Below are 14,238 nucleotides of genomic sequence, written 5' to 3' on the forward strand. Positions count from 1 at the left end.
TTCACCAGGGGTTGCAATGGCAGCCTGCGGTGTGTATTGCTACTGTTACTAGCGCGGGCAGCATATTGGTTTGATGCATTGTCTGATTCTATTCAGACAGATACGCCTCTTGAAGAAATTCAGAATAGGATCAGGGCTCTTAAGTTGGCTAACGCCTTTATCACGGATGCTTCTTTGCAGGTCATCAAGTTGGGAGCAAAGATTTCTGGCTTTGCTGTTCTGGCTCGCAGGGCCTTATGGTTGAAGTCCTGGTCTGCGGATGTGTCCTCAAAGTCTAAGCTTTTGTCGATTCCTTACAAGGGTACGACTTGTTTGGGCCGTGTTTAGCTGAGATTATTTCAGATATCACGGGAGGGAAAGGACATTCTCTCCCTCAGGATAAGAGAAATAAGACTAAGGGTAATTTTCGTTCCTTTTGAAATTTTTCAGGTAAGCCTTCCCCCTCCTCTTCCAAGCAGGAACAGTCCAAGTCCTCCTGGAAGTCCAATCAGTCTTTGAGTCAGTAACAGGCTTCTTAGATTGCTTCCCCTTGCTCCAAGTCAGCATTAAGGGTCTGCCCCCGATCCGGGAGTGGATCTTGTGGGGGACAGACTTTCTTTTTTCGGGTTCGGGATGTTCCGGATCCCTGGGCGGTAGACAGTGTCCCACGGATACAAATTAGAGTTCAAAAGTTTTCCTCCCAGGAGCAGGTCCCTTCTCTCAATATTATCTGTAGACCATATAAAGAGAGGCGTTCTTATGTTTTGTCCAGGATCTTTCCGACCTGGGAGTGATAGTTCCTGTTCCAAAACAGGAGCAGGGTCTGGGATTTTAACCAATCTGTTCGTGGTTCCCAAAAAGGAGGGGACTTTCAGACCAATTCTTTATCTCAAAAGTGTAAACAAATTCCTCAGAGTTCCGTCTTTCAAGATGGACACTATTCGTTCCATTCTTCCTCTGGTTCAAGAGGGCCAGTTCATGACAACAGTAGATTTGAAGGATGTGTACAGATTGGAACACATTTTAAATCTACCAATGCAGCTATTATTCACTTCATATTTAATATTATACAAACAATCTTCTAGGTTCATATATACTGTATATTATTACCATACTGAGGTACAAATTAAACATTTGAAAATCAGACACAAGAAATTACGTTTTAAAGTTTGAATATTATGCTTTCAACCACACATACGTTTTAAATATCTTTAACTCAGACGAGGAGTCTAGGGTTCTGTGTATTCAACTCAGCATAGGGTAATTAACTCTTGCATGCAAAGTGGTTACCTTTCCTGTAAGTCTTGGGCTCCCTCCCCCCAGGGGTTCATTACCTGGTAATTTTATTACATATAAGAAAGATCCTCTGTAAAGTGACATCCTGAGTTTTCCAAATGTCCATTTCTTTTTTCTTGAAATCTGTGTTTCAGAACAAAAGGGGGATCGATACCACCCATTTTAGTGTCATTCACAGTAGATATTAGCTAAATGAGATATTAATTTGTGATATCCAATGCTACTCAGCCATACCCTGACAAGTTGAAGGATGCCTTCATTCCTATTCCTAGAGCATTTCCAGCTTCTAAGATTTGCCTTTTTACTGCAAACTATTTCAGTTTGTGGCTCTTTCGTTTGGTCTATCTACAGCTTCCAGAATTTTTACCAAGGTCCTAGGAACTCTGTCTGTAATAAGTACTCATGTAGCTCAGTGGCTCCATACCTGGGCGACCTATTGGTTCAGGCTCCATTTTTTTTTTCCAGCTGTATTTCATACCCACATTCTACTGTTGTCTTTGAAGACATGGTTGGAGAATTAATTTGAGTTCTCATATCAAGTCTCCTTTCTAGTAGACATTATAGACTCAGATTCAGTTTACACATAACTACACTGAATTTCCAACCCATCTGTAGCTCGATGTATGGAAATGTTAGGATTTTGATTGCAGCATCAGATGGTCTTCCTTTTGCATGCTTTCATATAAGACCTCTTTAATTTTGCATGCTTTGGCAATGGTGCAAAGGTTTTCACTCAACTATGTCATATAATCCTTTGAGATTCTTCCGAGAGGCGAGGTTACCAATTATTAACTTGGTTGTGCAATATTTAGGTCCCTTTTAGAGTTATTTTCTGAAAGGCGAAACTTATATCCATCATCCAGACAATGTTAGTTATAACTCGTATCCAATATCAGGGGGCTGGGGGGGGGGTGGACTTGCAGTTCCTTAGCAATGAAGGATGTCCCAAGGTTTTTCTCTATTTCGCATCACAGGAAGGAAAGCTGGGAAGGTAATCCCTTCCACAGGAATGTTTTTCTCCTTTTTTTTTTTCTTTTTTTCAGTAGTTTTCTATAAAATTGTGTAATAATGGGGTCTGTGAGACCTTGACCTGATGACTTCTGGTTCCAAGAGTCATAGTTCGAACGGAATAGAGCATTGCTAAATTAAACTGACTGCTCCAGTCAGGCCCCGCAGAACTTTGTCTTCAGATGTCCAGCTTTATCCAGTCATCAAGATCTCAAGTCGCTCATTTTGGTTTAGAGATGTGTGCTATTTTAGGTTTCTTTGATGCTGTATTAAACTCCTTGTTTCAGGCCTTAATGCCTGTTGCAAGTAAAATTTCTCAAACAATTTGGAAAGTCGGTTTGGATAATGATTCAGATTAATCATTATCTGAACCGACTCTCAAAAAGAAGAGTTCTTGGAATTTTAAAAGAATGCCAGCTTAAACCCTGGTTTTAGAGCAGGAAAGAAACAACTTTCCAAACTCTTTAAAGAGTCATTTTTCAGCTTTTTGTTTCATACTACAGGAAAATTGTTCAATCTCATGACATCTAGACTTTGTTCAGACTCAGTCAGGATATGTCCAGTGTCTAAACCAATTTCTCCTCTTTACAGGTTTCTCTTTGATGACTTGCATGCTTTGGACTTTTAGTTTCTGTCTTGAAAGTTTTTGTTGCTTTTAGCAATATCTACTGCCTAAAGACTTTTTTTTAATTTTTTTTTAAAATATATTTATTAAGGCAAACAAACAGATACAGCAATCAAAAAGAAATGAAGGGTAACATCTCCAGAACAATGATACAGGACACTAGTCTAGTACAACTATACATCACATAGTAAAGTGTAAATTCTGACAGAGTATCACCCTTCATCAATGCCTCTTTTTATAATAATTAAGCACTCTAGTGTCCTCAATAAAATAGAGATCCCCTCATGGGATCTGGCAACTAAATCAAACTGAAGCCATCTTCCAGGAATTCAGAAAGTCCTCATCATATGCTGGTAAAATCATCATAGAATAAGCTTATCTTACGCTTATGTAAGTAACATGTCATGTGGTAGAGGCAAACTTTGGGTTAAAGATACAGTCTCAATCAAAAAATGCAAAAGGGGCATCAGAGTTTCTATGTAAGTGAAAAACAGTAATTTACCAAAATAGAGCTCAGGTGCCACTACAACCATAACTCAACATTTACATTGAACTTTTATAAAAACATAGACATCAGTTAACTTATTATTTTTGATAGTTATCAGAAAACTCGAGCATGAGAAACAAGGAAGAATATCTTAAATTAAGGCCCAAAGAGCCTTTTCTTATGATTGCAGGGGAAAACTTAACAATAACACTTTGGATTAAGCAGAGACTGCTCAACTCTGCCAAAGGGGGGTGGGGAGGAGAAAGTATTCATCCCTACCTCACCAGAGTGGTGGGGGGGGGAGAGATAGATAGGCCAGCAACAATACACCCTATTATTACTGCTGGATACTATAACCAACAATTGAATAGGCTCTGGTATTACTAAGAGAGTACCCAAGGAATTTCAGATGCGGCCAGTTTCCAGGTGTTCGCATGCTGAGCGGTGTTCTATATGTGATGCATATTGGTAGTTATAAAAAGGTGTATAAATAAAACAAACCGTTATGTGTAGGAAACTAAATGACAGTACCAACTTATTGTCTGGTATAGTGCACTATAGCGAGGATAATGCCTTCTGAATTTACTATCAGGGACTTAAGATTGGGGTAGCAGCAATATATCAATCTACTGTCTAGAACAGATTAGGCAGTACCAGCTCCCGCACTCAAATTCCTGCCCTTCCAGCCCCAGGCAGCAGTGATTGCAATTGCTATTATGAAAGAGAAAAAAAAAAATGTCTCAAACTAATTCATTCATACATAAAGAGAGCTGGCCACACTCTCTATAGGCTGTTTGATTAGGAAGCCCACTGTGTATTCGTGAGACAAGAATAGCTGTTAACAGTGCTACATCTCTGGGTTGCCTTTATAAAGCAGAGATCCAATCAACCCCACGAGACCAACACACAAACCAATATGTACCCTATAATATAATTTATACAGTTATGCATCGCCCGGGGCTAGCCAAAGAGAAAGGGGCACTCAGGTATCTGTTCTCAACACCAATTAGCAATACGGGAGAGTATAGTGCACAGCAGGCATATATATAACAGCCACCAGTATGTTTAGGTAGCATTTACATCTTTTGTCAATATGTCCCCATTAGTTCTACACCTAGTAGCACAGCAGGAGGGTACAAATCCCCTCAATTCTAGACGTTGGTCTTCATGGATGCAGGTCCCTCGGTTATAACTGTACTAAAGTCACTTGAGAGTCCAGCAAAGTATCTTGGCCATGTGGCCTTCTGCTAATGCAGATCCGTCACTGTGAATAGGTCACCACATTCACCTAATGCCGGACCGGGGGCCGCAAGAGGAGTGCCAGCACACTTCTGCAACTTGATGTATGATCAGAATACGCCAGCTTTCTTCCCAACCCTGTCGAGACAAGTGCACAGTACCCCACCCCACCCTAGTACTGAGTTCTGTTGTGTACTCACATGGACCCTCTGTAGTGGAGCGGTAGGTTGCGGTAACATCGGGAAGCTTTCCTGAGAGTGTGCTGGCATCAGGTCACGGTGCGGTACTTGTCTCTTCATATGATCCGCCCAGTGATTCTCAGTTGCACCTATATATTCAATTGGCGGGGGCAAATATATCCCACACGATAGAATCTCTGCCCTGGGGCTCGTGTCTGATGGTGACAATAAAGAAGGGTTCTCTTGGAAGGCTGGGGATGCTTCAGTATTCTGCGGTTTCTGAACTCCCTTATGATCCCCCTCAATCTCATTACCACGCATACATGCCGATCGGATCGTGTAGAGCAAAGCGTCCAGTCTCTCACATAGCCCCCGTGCATAATCTTCCAGCAGTTCCCTTACCGCATCAAAGGTTATTTGAGCATTCATGTTAGCAAGCGCTGCAACACACAGCAGGCAGTATATTACAACATAAGCTCAGGGTTCAGAAGTCGTCTTTAGTTTCAACGGTCAATCTTGCTGACTGTGTTAGCAATCCAAAATGGCGCCTCAGTGTGTGGCGATCAGCTCCGGCGTAACTGCTCAGCTTAGCACAAATCATTCAGTTTCCCAGATGGTTGCAGCATTCTCTGGGTTCCTTCCTGCAGTGTCACCCTTCCATGTTGTTATTTTTTCGGTTTCTTAATGTGAATAGGGTTTACTTGAATATTGTTTGCGCAGAGCTCCCTGATCATGCGACCATCTCTGTTGCTGGCCAGCCCTGCCTAAAGACTTTTTTTGAATTTTTTTACTCTTTCTTGTCTTCTTTTCATAAAGATAAAACAGTTTTTAAGGACTCAATATGATTTTTCAGATAACATCAATCAGGAGATTATAGCCCATCTCCTTGTCCTAATCCAAAGATGGCCTCTTACTTAATTTAGATATTGTAAGAGCATTAGAGATCTACTTTTAAATGACAAAGGTTTTTAGATAATGCTTTAATTTGTTTGTCCGTTGGTCCATGTAGAGATCAGAGGGCTACATACGATTCTTTAGCTTATTGACTAAATCTCATGATTCTCACCACCTTATGAAATAAAACAAAATGTATACTTGCCTGATTAATTTTTTTCATTGTGGTGAGTGTCCATGAGACCTGCCCATTTTCATTTTTTACATAATTAAAAAAAAAAATTCTGGCGGCAGGTCTAGTTTGCACCTCATTTTCCCTACCTTTCTACTTCTCCTTTCTTGGCTATAATGTCAGTCTAGAATACCAGAGAGGTTTGGGGATCTTTACCTCCTCCTAGAGGCCAGGAGTTGAATCCCCAGGAGTAATGGCTCGTGAACTCAACACCATGAAATCAATTTATCAGGTAAGCATAATTTCAATTTTTTTATTTATAACTTGAGGTTTATGCAATTAGAGTGCAAGAATGCAAAATCCCACAATAAAAAGGGAATACAGTAGAAGAATATGCAGAATAATTTACCAATAAAATAATGAAGGCTAAGAGATGTGGCCTGGAATAAAGTTGCTCTTTAATGTACTAGAAATATGTAAAAATCTATTAACCTTTTAAAAAAAAAAATTTCTTTCATGTAATTAGCAAGAGTCCATGAGCTAGTGACGTATGGGATATACATTCCTACCAGGAGGGGCAAAGTTTCCCAAACCTCAAAATGCCTATAAATACACCCCTCACCACACCCACAATTCAGTTTTACAAACTTTGCCTCTCATGGAGGTGGTGAAGTAAGTTTGTGCTAGATTCTACGTTGATATGCGCTCCGCAGCAAGTTGGAGCCCGGTTTTCCTCTCAGCGTGCAGTGAATGTCAGAGGGATGTGAGGAGAGTATTGCCTATTTGAATGCAGTGATCTCCTTCTAAGGGGTCTATTTCATAGGTTCTCTGTTATCGGTCGTAGAGATTCATCTCTTACCTCCCTTTTCAGATCGACGATATACTCTTATATATACCATTACCTCTGCTGATTCTCGTTTCAGTACTGGTTTGGCTATCTACTATATGTAGATGAGTGTCCTGGGGTAAGTAAGTCTTATTTTCTGTGACACTCCTAGCTATGGTTGGGCACTTTGTTTATAAAGTTCTAAATATATGTATTCAAACATTTATTTGCCTTGACTCAGAATGTTCAACTTTCCTTATTTTCAGACAGTCAGTTTCATATTTGGGATAATGCATTTTAACATTTTTCTTACCTTAAAATTTGACTTTTTCCCTGTGGGCTGTTAGGCTCGCGGGGGCTGAAAATGCTTCATTTTATTGCGTCATTCTTGGCGCGGACTTTTTTGGCGCAAAAATTCTATTTCCGTTTCCGGCGTCATACGTGTCGCCGGAAGTTGCGTCATTTTTTGACGTTATTTTGCGCCATCAATGTCGGCGTTCCGGATGTGGCGTCATTTTTGGCGCCAAAAAACATTTAGGCGCCAAATAATGTGGGCGTCTTATTTGGCGCGAAAAAATATGGGCGTCACTTTTGTCTCCACATTATTTAAGTCTCATTTTTTATTGCTTCTGGTTGCTAGAAGCTTGTTCTTTGGCATTTTTTCCCATTCCTGAAACTGTCATTTAAGGAATTTGATCAATTTTGCTTTATATATATGTTGTTTTTTCTCTTACATATTGCAAGATGTCTCACGTTGCATCTGAGTCAGAAGATACTACAGGAAAATCGCTGTCAAGTGCTGAATCTACCAAAGCTAAGTGTATCTGCTGTAAACTTTTGGTAGCTAGTCCTCCAGCTGTTGTTTGTATTGATTGTCATGACAAACTTGTTAAAGCAGATAATATTTCCTTTAGTAAAGTACCATTGCCTGTTGCAGTTCCTTCAACATCTAAGGTGCAGAATGTTCCTGATAATATAAGAGATTTTGTTTCTGAATCCATAAAGAAGGCTATGTCTGTTATTTCTCCTTCTGGTAAACGTAAAAAATCTTTTAAAACTTCTCTCCCTACAGATGAATTTTTAACTGAACATCATCATTCTGATTCTGATGATTCCTCTGGTTCAGAGGATTCTGTCTCAGAGGTTGATGCTGATAAATCTTCATATTTATTTAAAATGGAATTTATTCGTTCTTTACTTAAAGAAGTCCTAATTGCTTTAGAAATAGAGGATTCTGGTCCTCTTGATACTAAATCTAAACGTTTAAATAAGGTTTTTAAATCTCCTGTAGTTATTCCAGAAGTTTTTCCTGTCCCTGATGCTATTTCTGCAGTAATTTCCAAAGAATGGGATAATTTGGGTAATTCATTTACTCCTTCTAAACGTTTTAAGCAATTATATCCTGTGCCGTCTGACAGATTAGAATTTTGGGACAAGATCCCTAAAGTTGATGGGGCTATTTCTACCCTTGCTAAACGTACTACTATTCCTACGTCAGATGGTACTTCGTTTAAGGATCCTCTAGATAGGAAAATTGAGTCCTTTCTAAGAAAAGCTTATCTGTGTTCAGGTAATCTTCTTAGACCTGCTATATCTTTGGCTGATGTTGCTGCGGCTTCAACTTTTTGGTTGGAAACTTTAGCGCAACAAGTAACACATCGTGATTCTCATGATATTATTATTCTTCTTCAACATGCTAATAATTTTATCTGTGATGCCATTTTTGATATTATCAGAGTTGATGTCAGGTTTATGTCTCTAGCTATTTTAGCTAGAAGAGCTTTATGGCTTAAAACTTGGAATGCTGATATGGCTTCTAAATCAACTTTACTTTCCATTTCTTTCCAGGGTAACAAATTATTTGGTTCTCAGTTGGATTCCATTATTTCAACTGTTACTGGTGGGAAAGGAACTTTTTTACCACAGGATAAAAAATCTAAAGGTAAAAACAGGGCTAATAATCGTTTTCGTTCCTTTCGTTTCAACAAAGAACAAAAGCCTGATCCTTTATCCTCAGGAGCAGTTTCAGTTTGGAGACCATCTCCAGTTTGGAATAAATCCAAGCCAGCTAGAAAGGCAAAGCCTGCTTCTAAGTCCACATGAAGGTGCGGCCCTCATTCCAGCTCAGCTGGTAGGGGGCAGGTTACGTTTTTTCAAGGAAATTTGGATCAATTCTGTTCACAATCTTTGGATTCAGAGCATTGTTTCAGAAAGGTACAGAATTGGTTTCAAGTTGAGACCTCCTGCAAAGAGATTTTTTCTTTCCCGTGTCCCAGTAAATCCAGTAAAAGCTCAAGCATTTCTGAAATGTGTTTCAGATCTAGAGTTGACTGGAGTAATTATGCCAGTTCCAGTTCCGGAACAGGGGATGGGGTTTTATTCAAATCTCTTCATTGTACCAAAGAAGGAGAATTCTTTCAGACCAGTTCTGGATCTAAAAATATTGAATCGTTATGTAAGGATACCAACGTTCAAGATGGTAACTCTAAGTACTATCTTACCTTTTGTTCAGCAAGGGAATTATATGTCCACAATAGATTTACAGGATGCATATCTGCATATTCCGATTCATCCAGATCATTATCAGTTCCTGAGATTCTCGTTTCTGGACAAGCATTACCAGTTTGTGGCTCTGCCGTTTGGCCTAGCTACAGCTCCAAGAATTTTTACAAAGGTTCTCGGTGCCCTGCTGTCTGTAATCAGAGAACAGGGTATTGTGGTATTTCCTTATTTGGACGATATCTTGGTACTTGCTCAGTCTTTACATTTAGCAGAATCTCATACGAATCGACTTGTGTTGTTTCTTCAAGATCATGGTTGGAGGATCAATTTACCAAAAAGTTCTTTGATTCCTCAGACAAGGGTAACCTTTCTGGGTTTCCAGATGGATTCAGTGTCCATGACTCTGTCTTTAACAGACAAGAGACGTCTAAAGTTGATTACAGCTTGTCGAAACCTTCAGTCACAATCATTCCCTTCGGTAGCCTTATGCATGGAAATTCTAGGTCTTATGACTGCTGCATCGGACGCGATCCCCTTTGCTCGTTTTCACATGCGACCTCTTCAGCTCTGTATGCTGAAGCAATGTTGCAAGGATTGAACGAAGATATCTCAATTAATATCTTTAAAACCGATTGTTCGACACTCTCTAACATGGTGGACAGATCACCATCGTTTAATTCAGGGGGCTTCTTTTGTGCTTCCGACCTGGACTGTAATTTCAACAGATGCAAGTCTCACAGGTTGGGGAGCTGTGTGGGGATCTCTGACGGCACAAGGAGTTTGGGAATCTCAGGAGGTGAGATTACCGATCAATATTTTGGAACTCCGCGCAATTTTCAGAGCTCTTCAGTTTTGGCCTCTTCTGAAGAGAGAATCTTTCATTTGTTTTCAGACAGACAATGTCACAACTGTGGCATACATCAATCATCAAGGAGGGACTCACAGTCCTCTGGCTATGAAAGAAGTATCTCAAATTTTGGTTTGGCCGGAATCCAGCTCCTGTCTAATCTCTGCGGTTCATATCCCAGGTGTAGACAATTGGGAAGCGGATTATCTCAGTCGCCAAACGTTGCATCCGGGCGAATGGTCTCTTCACCCAGAGGTATTTCTTCAGATTGTTCAAATGTGGGAACTTCCAGAAATAGATCTGATGGCGTCCCATCTAAACAAGAAACTTCCCAGGTATCTGTCCAGATCCCGGGATCCTCAGGCGGAGGCAGTGGATGCATTATCACTTCCTTGGAAGTATCATCCTGCCTATATCTTTCCGCCCCTAGTTCTTCTTCCAAGAGTAATCTCCAAGATTCTGAAGGAATGCTCGTTTGTTCTGCTGGTAGCTCCGGCATGGCCTCACAGGTTTTGGTATGCGGATCTTGTCCGGATGGCCTCTTGCCAGCCGTGGACTCTTCCGTTAAGACCAGACCTTGTGTCACAAGGTCCTTTTTTCCATCAGGATCTGAAATCCTTAAATTTAAAGGTATGGATATTGAACGCTTGATTCTTGGTCAAAGAGGTTTCTCTGACTCTGTGATTAATACTATGTTACAGGCTCGTAAATCTGTATCTCGAGAGATATATTATAGAGTCTGGAAGACTTATATTTCTTGGTGTCTTTCTCATCATTTTTCCTGGCATTCTTTTAGAATACCGAGAATTTTACAGTTCCTTCAGGATGGTTTAGATAAAGGTTTGTCCGCAAGTTCTTTGAAAGGACAAATCTCTGCTCTTTCTGTTCTTTTTCACAGAAAGATTGCTATTCTTCCTGATATTCATTGTTTTGTACAAGCTTTGGTTCGTATAAAACCTGTCATTAAGTCAATTTCTCCTCCTTGGAGTTTGAATTTGGTTCTGGGAGCTCTTCAAGCTCCTCCGTTTGAACCTATGCATTCATTGGACATTAAATTACTTTCTTGGAAAGTTTTGTTCCTTTTGGCCATCTCTTCTGCCAGAAGAGTTTCTGAATTATCTGCTCTTTCTTGTGAGTCTCCTTTTCTGATTTTTCATCAGGATAAGGCAGTGTTGCGAACTTCTTTTGAATTTTTACCTAAAGTTGTGAATTCCAACAACATTAGTAGAGAAATTGTGGTTCCTTCATTATGTCCTAATCCTAAGAATTCTAAGGAGAAATCGTTGCATTCTTTGGATGTTGTTAGTAGCTTCAACATAATATTTCAAAGCTCTAAGTCTTTCCGAAAGACTTCTAGTCTATTTGTTATCTTTTCCGGTTCTAGAAAAGGCCAGAAAGCTTCTGCCATTTCTTTGGCATCTTGGTTGAAATCTTTAATTCATCTTGCCTATGTTGAGTCGGGTAAAACTCCGCCTCAGAGGATTACAGCTCATTCTACTAGGTCAGTTTCTACTTCCTGGGCGTTTAGGAATGAAGCTTCGGTTGACCAGATCTGCAAAGCAGCGACTTGGTCCTCTTTGCATACTTTTACTAAATTCTACCATTTTGATGTATTTTCTTCTTCTGAAGCAGTTTTTGGTAGAAAAGTACTTCAGGCAGCGGTTTCAGTTTGAATCTTCTGCTTATGTTTTTCGTTAAACTTTATTTTGGGTGTGGATTATTTTCAGCAGGAATTGGCTGTCTTTATTTTATCCCTCCCTCTCTAGTGACTCTTGTGTGGAAAGATCCACTTCTTGGGTAGTCATTATCCCATACGTCACTAGCTCATGGACTCTTGCTAATTACATGAAAGAAAACATAATTTATGTAAGAACTTACCTGATAAATTCATTTCTTTCATATTAGCAAGAGTCCATGAGGCCCGCCCTTTTTTTGTGGTGGTTATGATTTTGTATAAAGCACAATTATTCCAATTCCTTATTTTATATGCTTTCGCACTTTTTTATCACCCCACTTCTTGGCTATTCGTTAAACTGAATTGTGGGTGTGGTGAGGGGTGTATTTATAGGCATTTTGAGGTTTGGGAAACTTTGCCCCTCCTGGTAGGAATGTATATCCCATACGTCACTAGCTCATGGACTCTTGCTAATATGAAAGAAATGAATTTATCAGGTAAGTTCTTACATAAATTATGTTTTTTATTTAAATAAATTTCTACTACAGAAAGCCATAAATATTGTAATTATCTTGCTGTATATCTGTTTAGATTTCACTTGTAAGTGCTGTAGGGGTACATGTTCAACTAATGCACCAAATAGCTCCCATCTAATACTATAAATCTAAAAAAGGAAAATGTTTTTCCTTATTCTACAGTATATTTTATTGCTCTGAAGGGATGAATGTTACGCAGCCGATACTCTAGACAGGACAGCTATAGGCTGTAAATGTCTTTTACCAGGTTCCTGCCACATGCTCTGCCCCCTTAATATTGTAAGGCAAAATAATACCATACCATTGTCTCATCTAGAGAGCTTACCGTGTCCCTAGGGGAGATGCCATTAATTGAGATCCTAAATTTAACAATGATTCTATGGAATAAAAATGATAATGTAATGATCAAACTGGTTTTTTGTGATCATGCTACATCTCTCATAAAACATCTTTTACCCATTAAATTGTCTTAACTGGGTGTGCTCAATTGTAGGTGTCCTAATATAGAATACAAGTTTAATAAGACCATTTTTATTTTTCGGCTTTGTATTTTGTTTGGTAAATATCACACTCATGCATTATTGTGGGGTTTTTTTTGTGTGTGTGACCTGTTTCTTTCTGTTTCTTATGTCTTTCTACCTCTGTGCAGGAAATCCAGCAGAAGTGATGGGGACTCTGATGGTAAGGTTAGAAAAAGACACGGATAGATTCGCTAAAGCTCTATGGGTTTGCAGTATCAAACCACAAGCTCTGATAAATAAAAGGTTGCCTGTGGAATTTAATAAAGTAAAGTTGTGCTTTAGAAGGTCCATATCTCACTAAATTGGATTTCCTAAAATTTTGAAGGACACTTCTGCAATATTATATATGTAGTATGCGATGTAATGCATATTTTAATCAAATTTAAAGTTTGGCAAGGTTAACGAACTATTAGAACCATTGGTCAAAAATCATCATTTCAAAATGCATTTCATATTTATTAATAGCGGTCTGATTTTTTTTGTTGTTGTTTTGTAATCATTTCTTTTTCCATGTTATATTGACAACATTCGCAATACATATTTACGTGTAATTTAATGTAATAATAAAATATTTGGTAAATTAACACGTATGTTTTTACAGATGGGTAAACAAAGTGACTTGACTTGTTAAAGAAATCGGTCAAATTGACAGCCTGTTGAAGGCAAAAAATATGTTGCAGAATAAGATTGCTGCTGAAAGTGTAGGTGTATCACGTAGCTCTGTAAAAAAAAATAAAAAAAATTAAAAAAAAAAAATTGTGGGGATGGTTTCTGGCTAACAGGCCATTTTTCTTTCTAATGACACGATGAGTCCACGGATCATCTAATTACTATTGGGAATACTACTCCTGCCCAGCAGGAAGCTGCAAAGAGCACCACAGCAAAAGCTGTTAAATATCACCTCCCTTCCCTCCCACCCCAGTCATTCTCTTTGCTTACGTTAGAGCAAGGAAGTGGTAAAGTTAGGTGTTAAGTAAAAGATTCTGCTGCTTTGTTCTGGGGTTTAGCCTTAGTTCATAACAGTCTCTTCAGTAGAGCAGTGGTGTCTTTAGAGCAATGGGAACTTGTGGGACAAAATTCTCACTGCGCCTCCCATATATTTATGCTGTCCTAATCCTGATAGCCTAAGTAAGATTACTCAGGCTTTATCTTTTCTCCACAGGGCTATGTGAGGGAGAGGACCACTCAAACCTGGTGAGCTGCCTTGCTGTCTGGCAGATTTAAGAGGTAAGTGCTGACTTTTTATTCTAGATAACAGGAGGGGACTTAACGACAGCACTTTCTAGGCAGGCACTCGGGCTGAGGAGAGACTCAATATGAGGTGGTTTTTTTCACTGTACCCGGTGGCTTAGATCACAGGGGCTAAGGAGATAGGCTCAGTATGAGGTGACTTTTCACTACTCCCGGTGGCTTAACTTTAACAAAATGCCGACCAGGAGATTGCTTTTTGAA

General features: G+C 39.4%; 1 protein-coding gene across 4 annotated transcripts in view; it reads left to right on the forward strand.

The window, feature by feature from the left end:
• The window catches only part of LLGL2 (LLGL scribble cell polarity complex component 2), a 252,137-nt gene that overhangs the window by 155,382 nt on the left and 82,517 nt on the right, over window positions 1-14,238 (forward strand). For all 4 annotated transcript variants that reach the window (XR_008401782.1, XM_053709030.1, XM_053709034.1 and 1 more), the window contains exon 22: window positions 12,915-12,946. Coding sequence is in view for 3 of the 4 variants with exons in the window: in XM_053709030.1 (XP_053565005.1) it covers window positions 12,915-12,946 (32 nt within the window). In the remaining variant the exon portion in view is untranslated. The remainder of the gene's footprint in view (window positions 1-12,914; window positions 12,947-14,238) is intronic.

The sequence above is a fragment of the Bombina bombina genome, chromosome 1 (assembly GCF_027579735.1).
Source record: "Bombina bombina isolate aBomBom1 chromosome 1, aBomBom1.pri, whole genome shotgun sequence".
Taxonomy (NCBI): domain Eukaryota; kingdom Metazoa; phylum Chordata; class Amphibia; order Anura; family Bombinatoridae; genus Bombina; species Bombina bombina.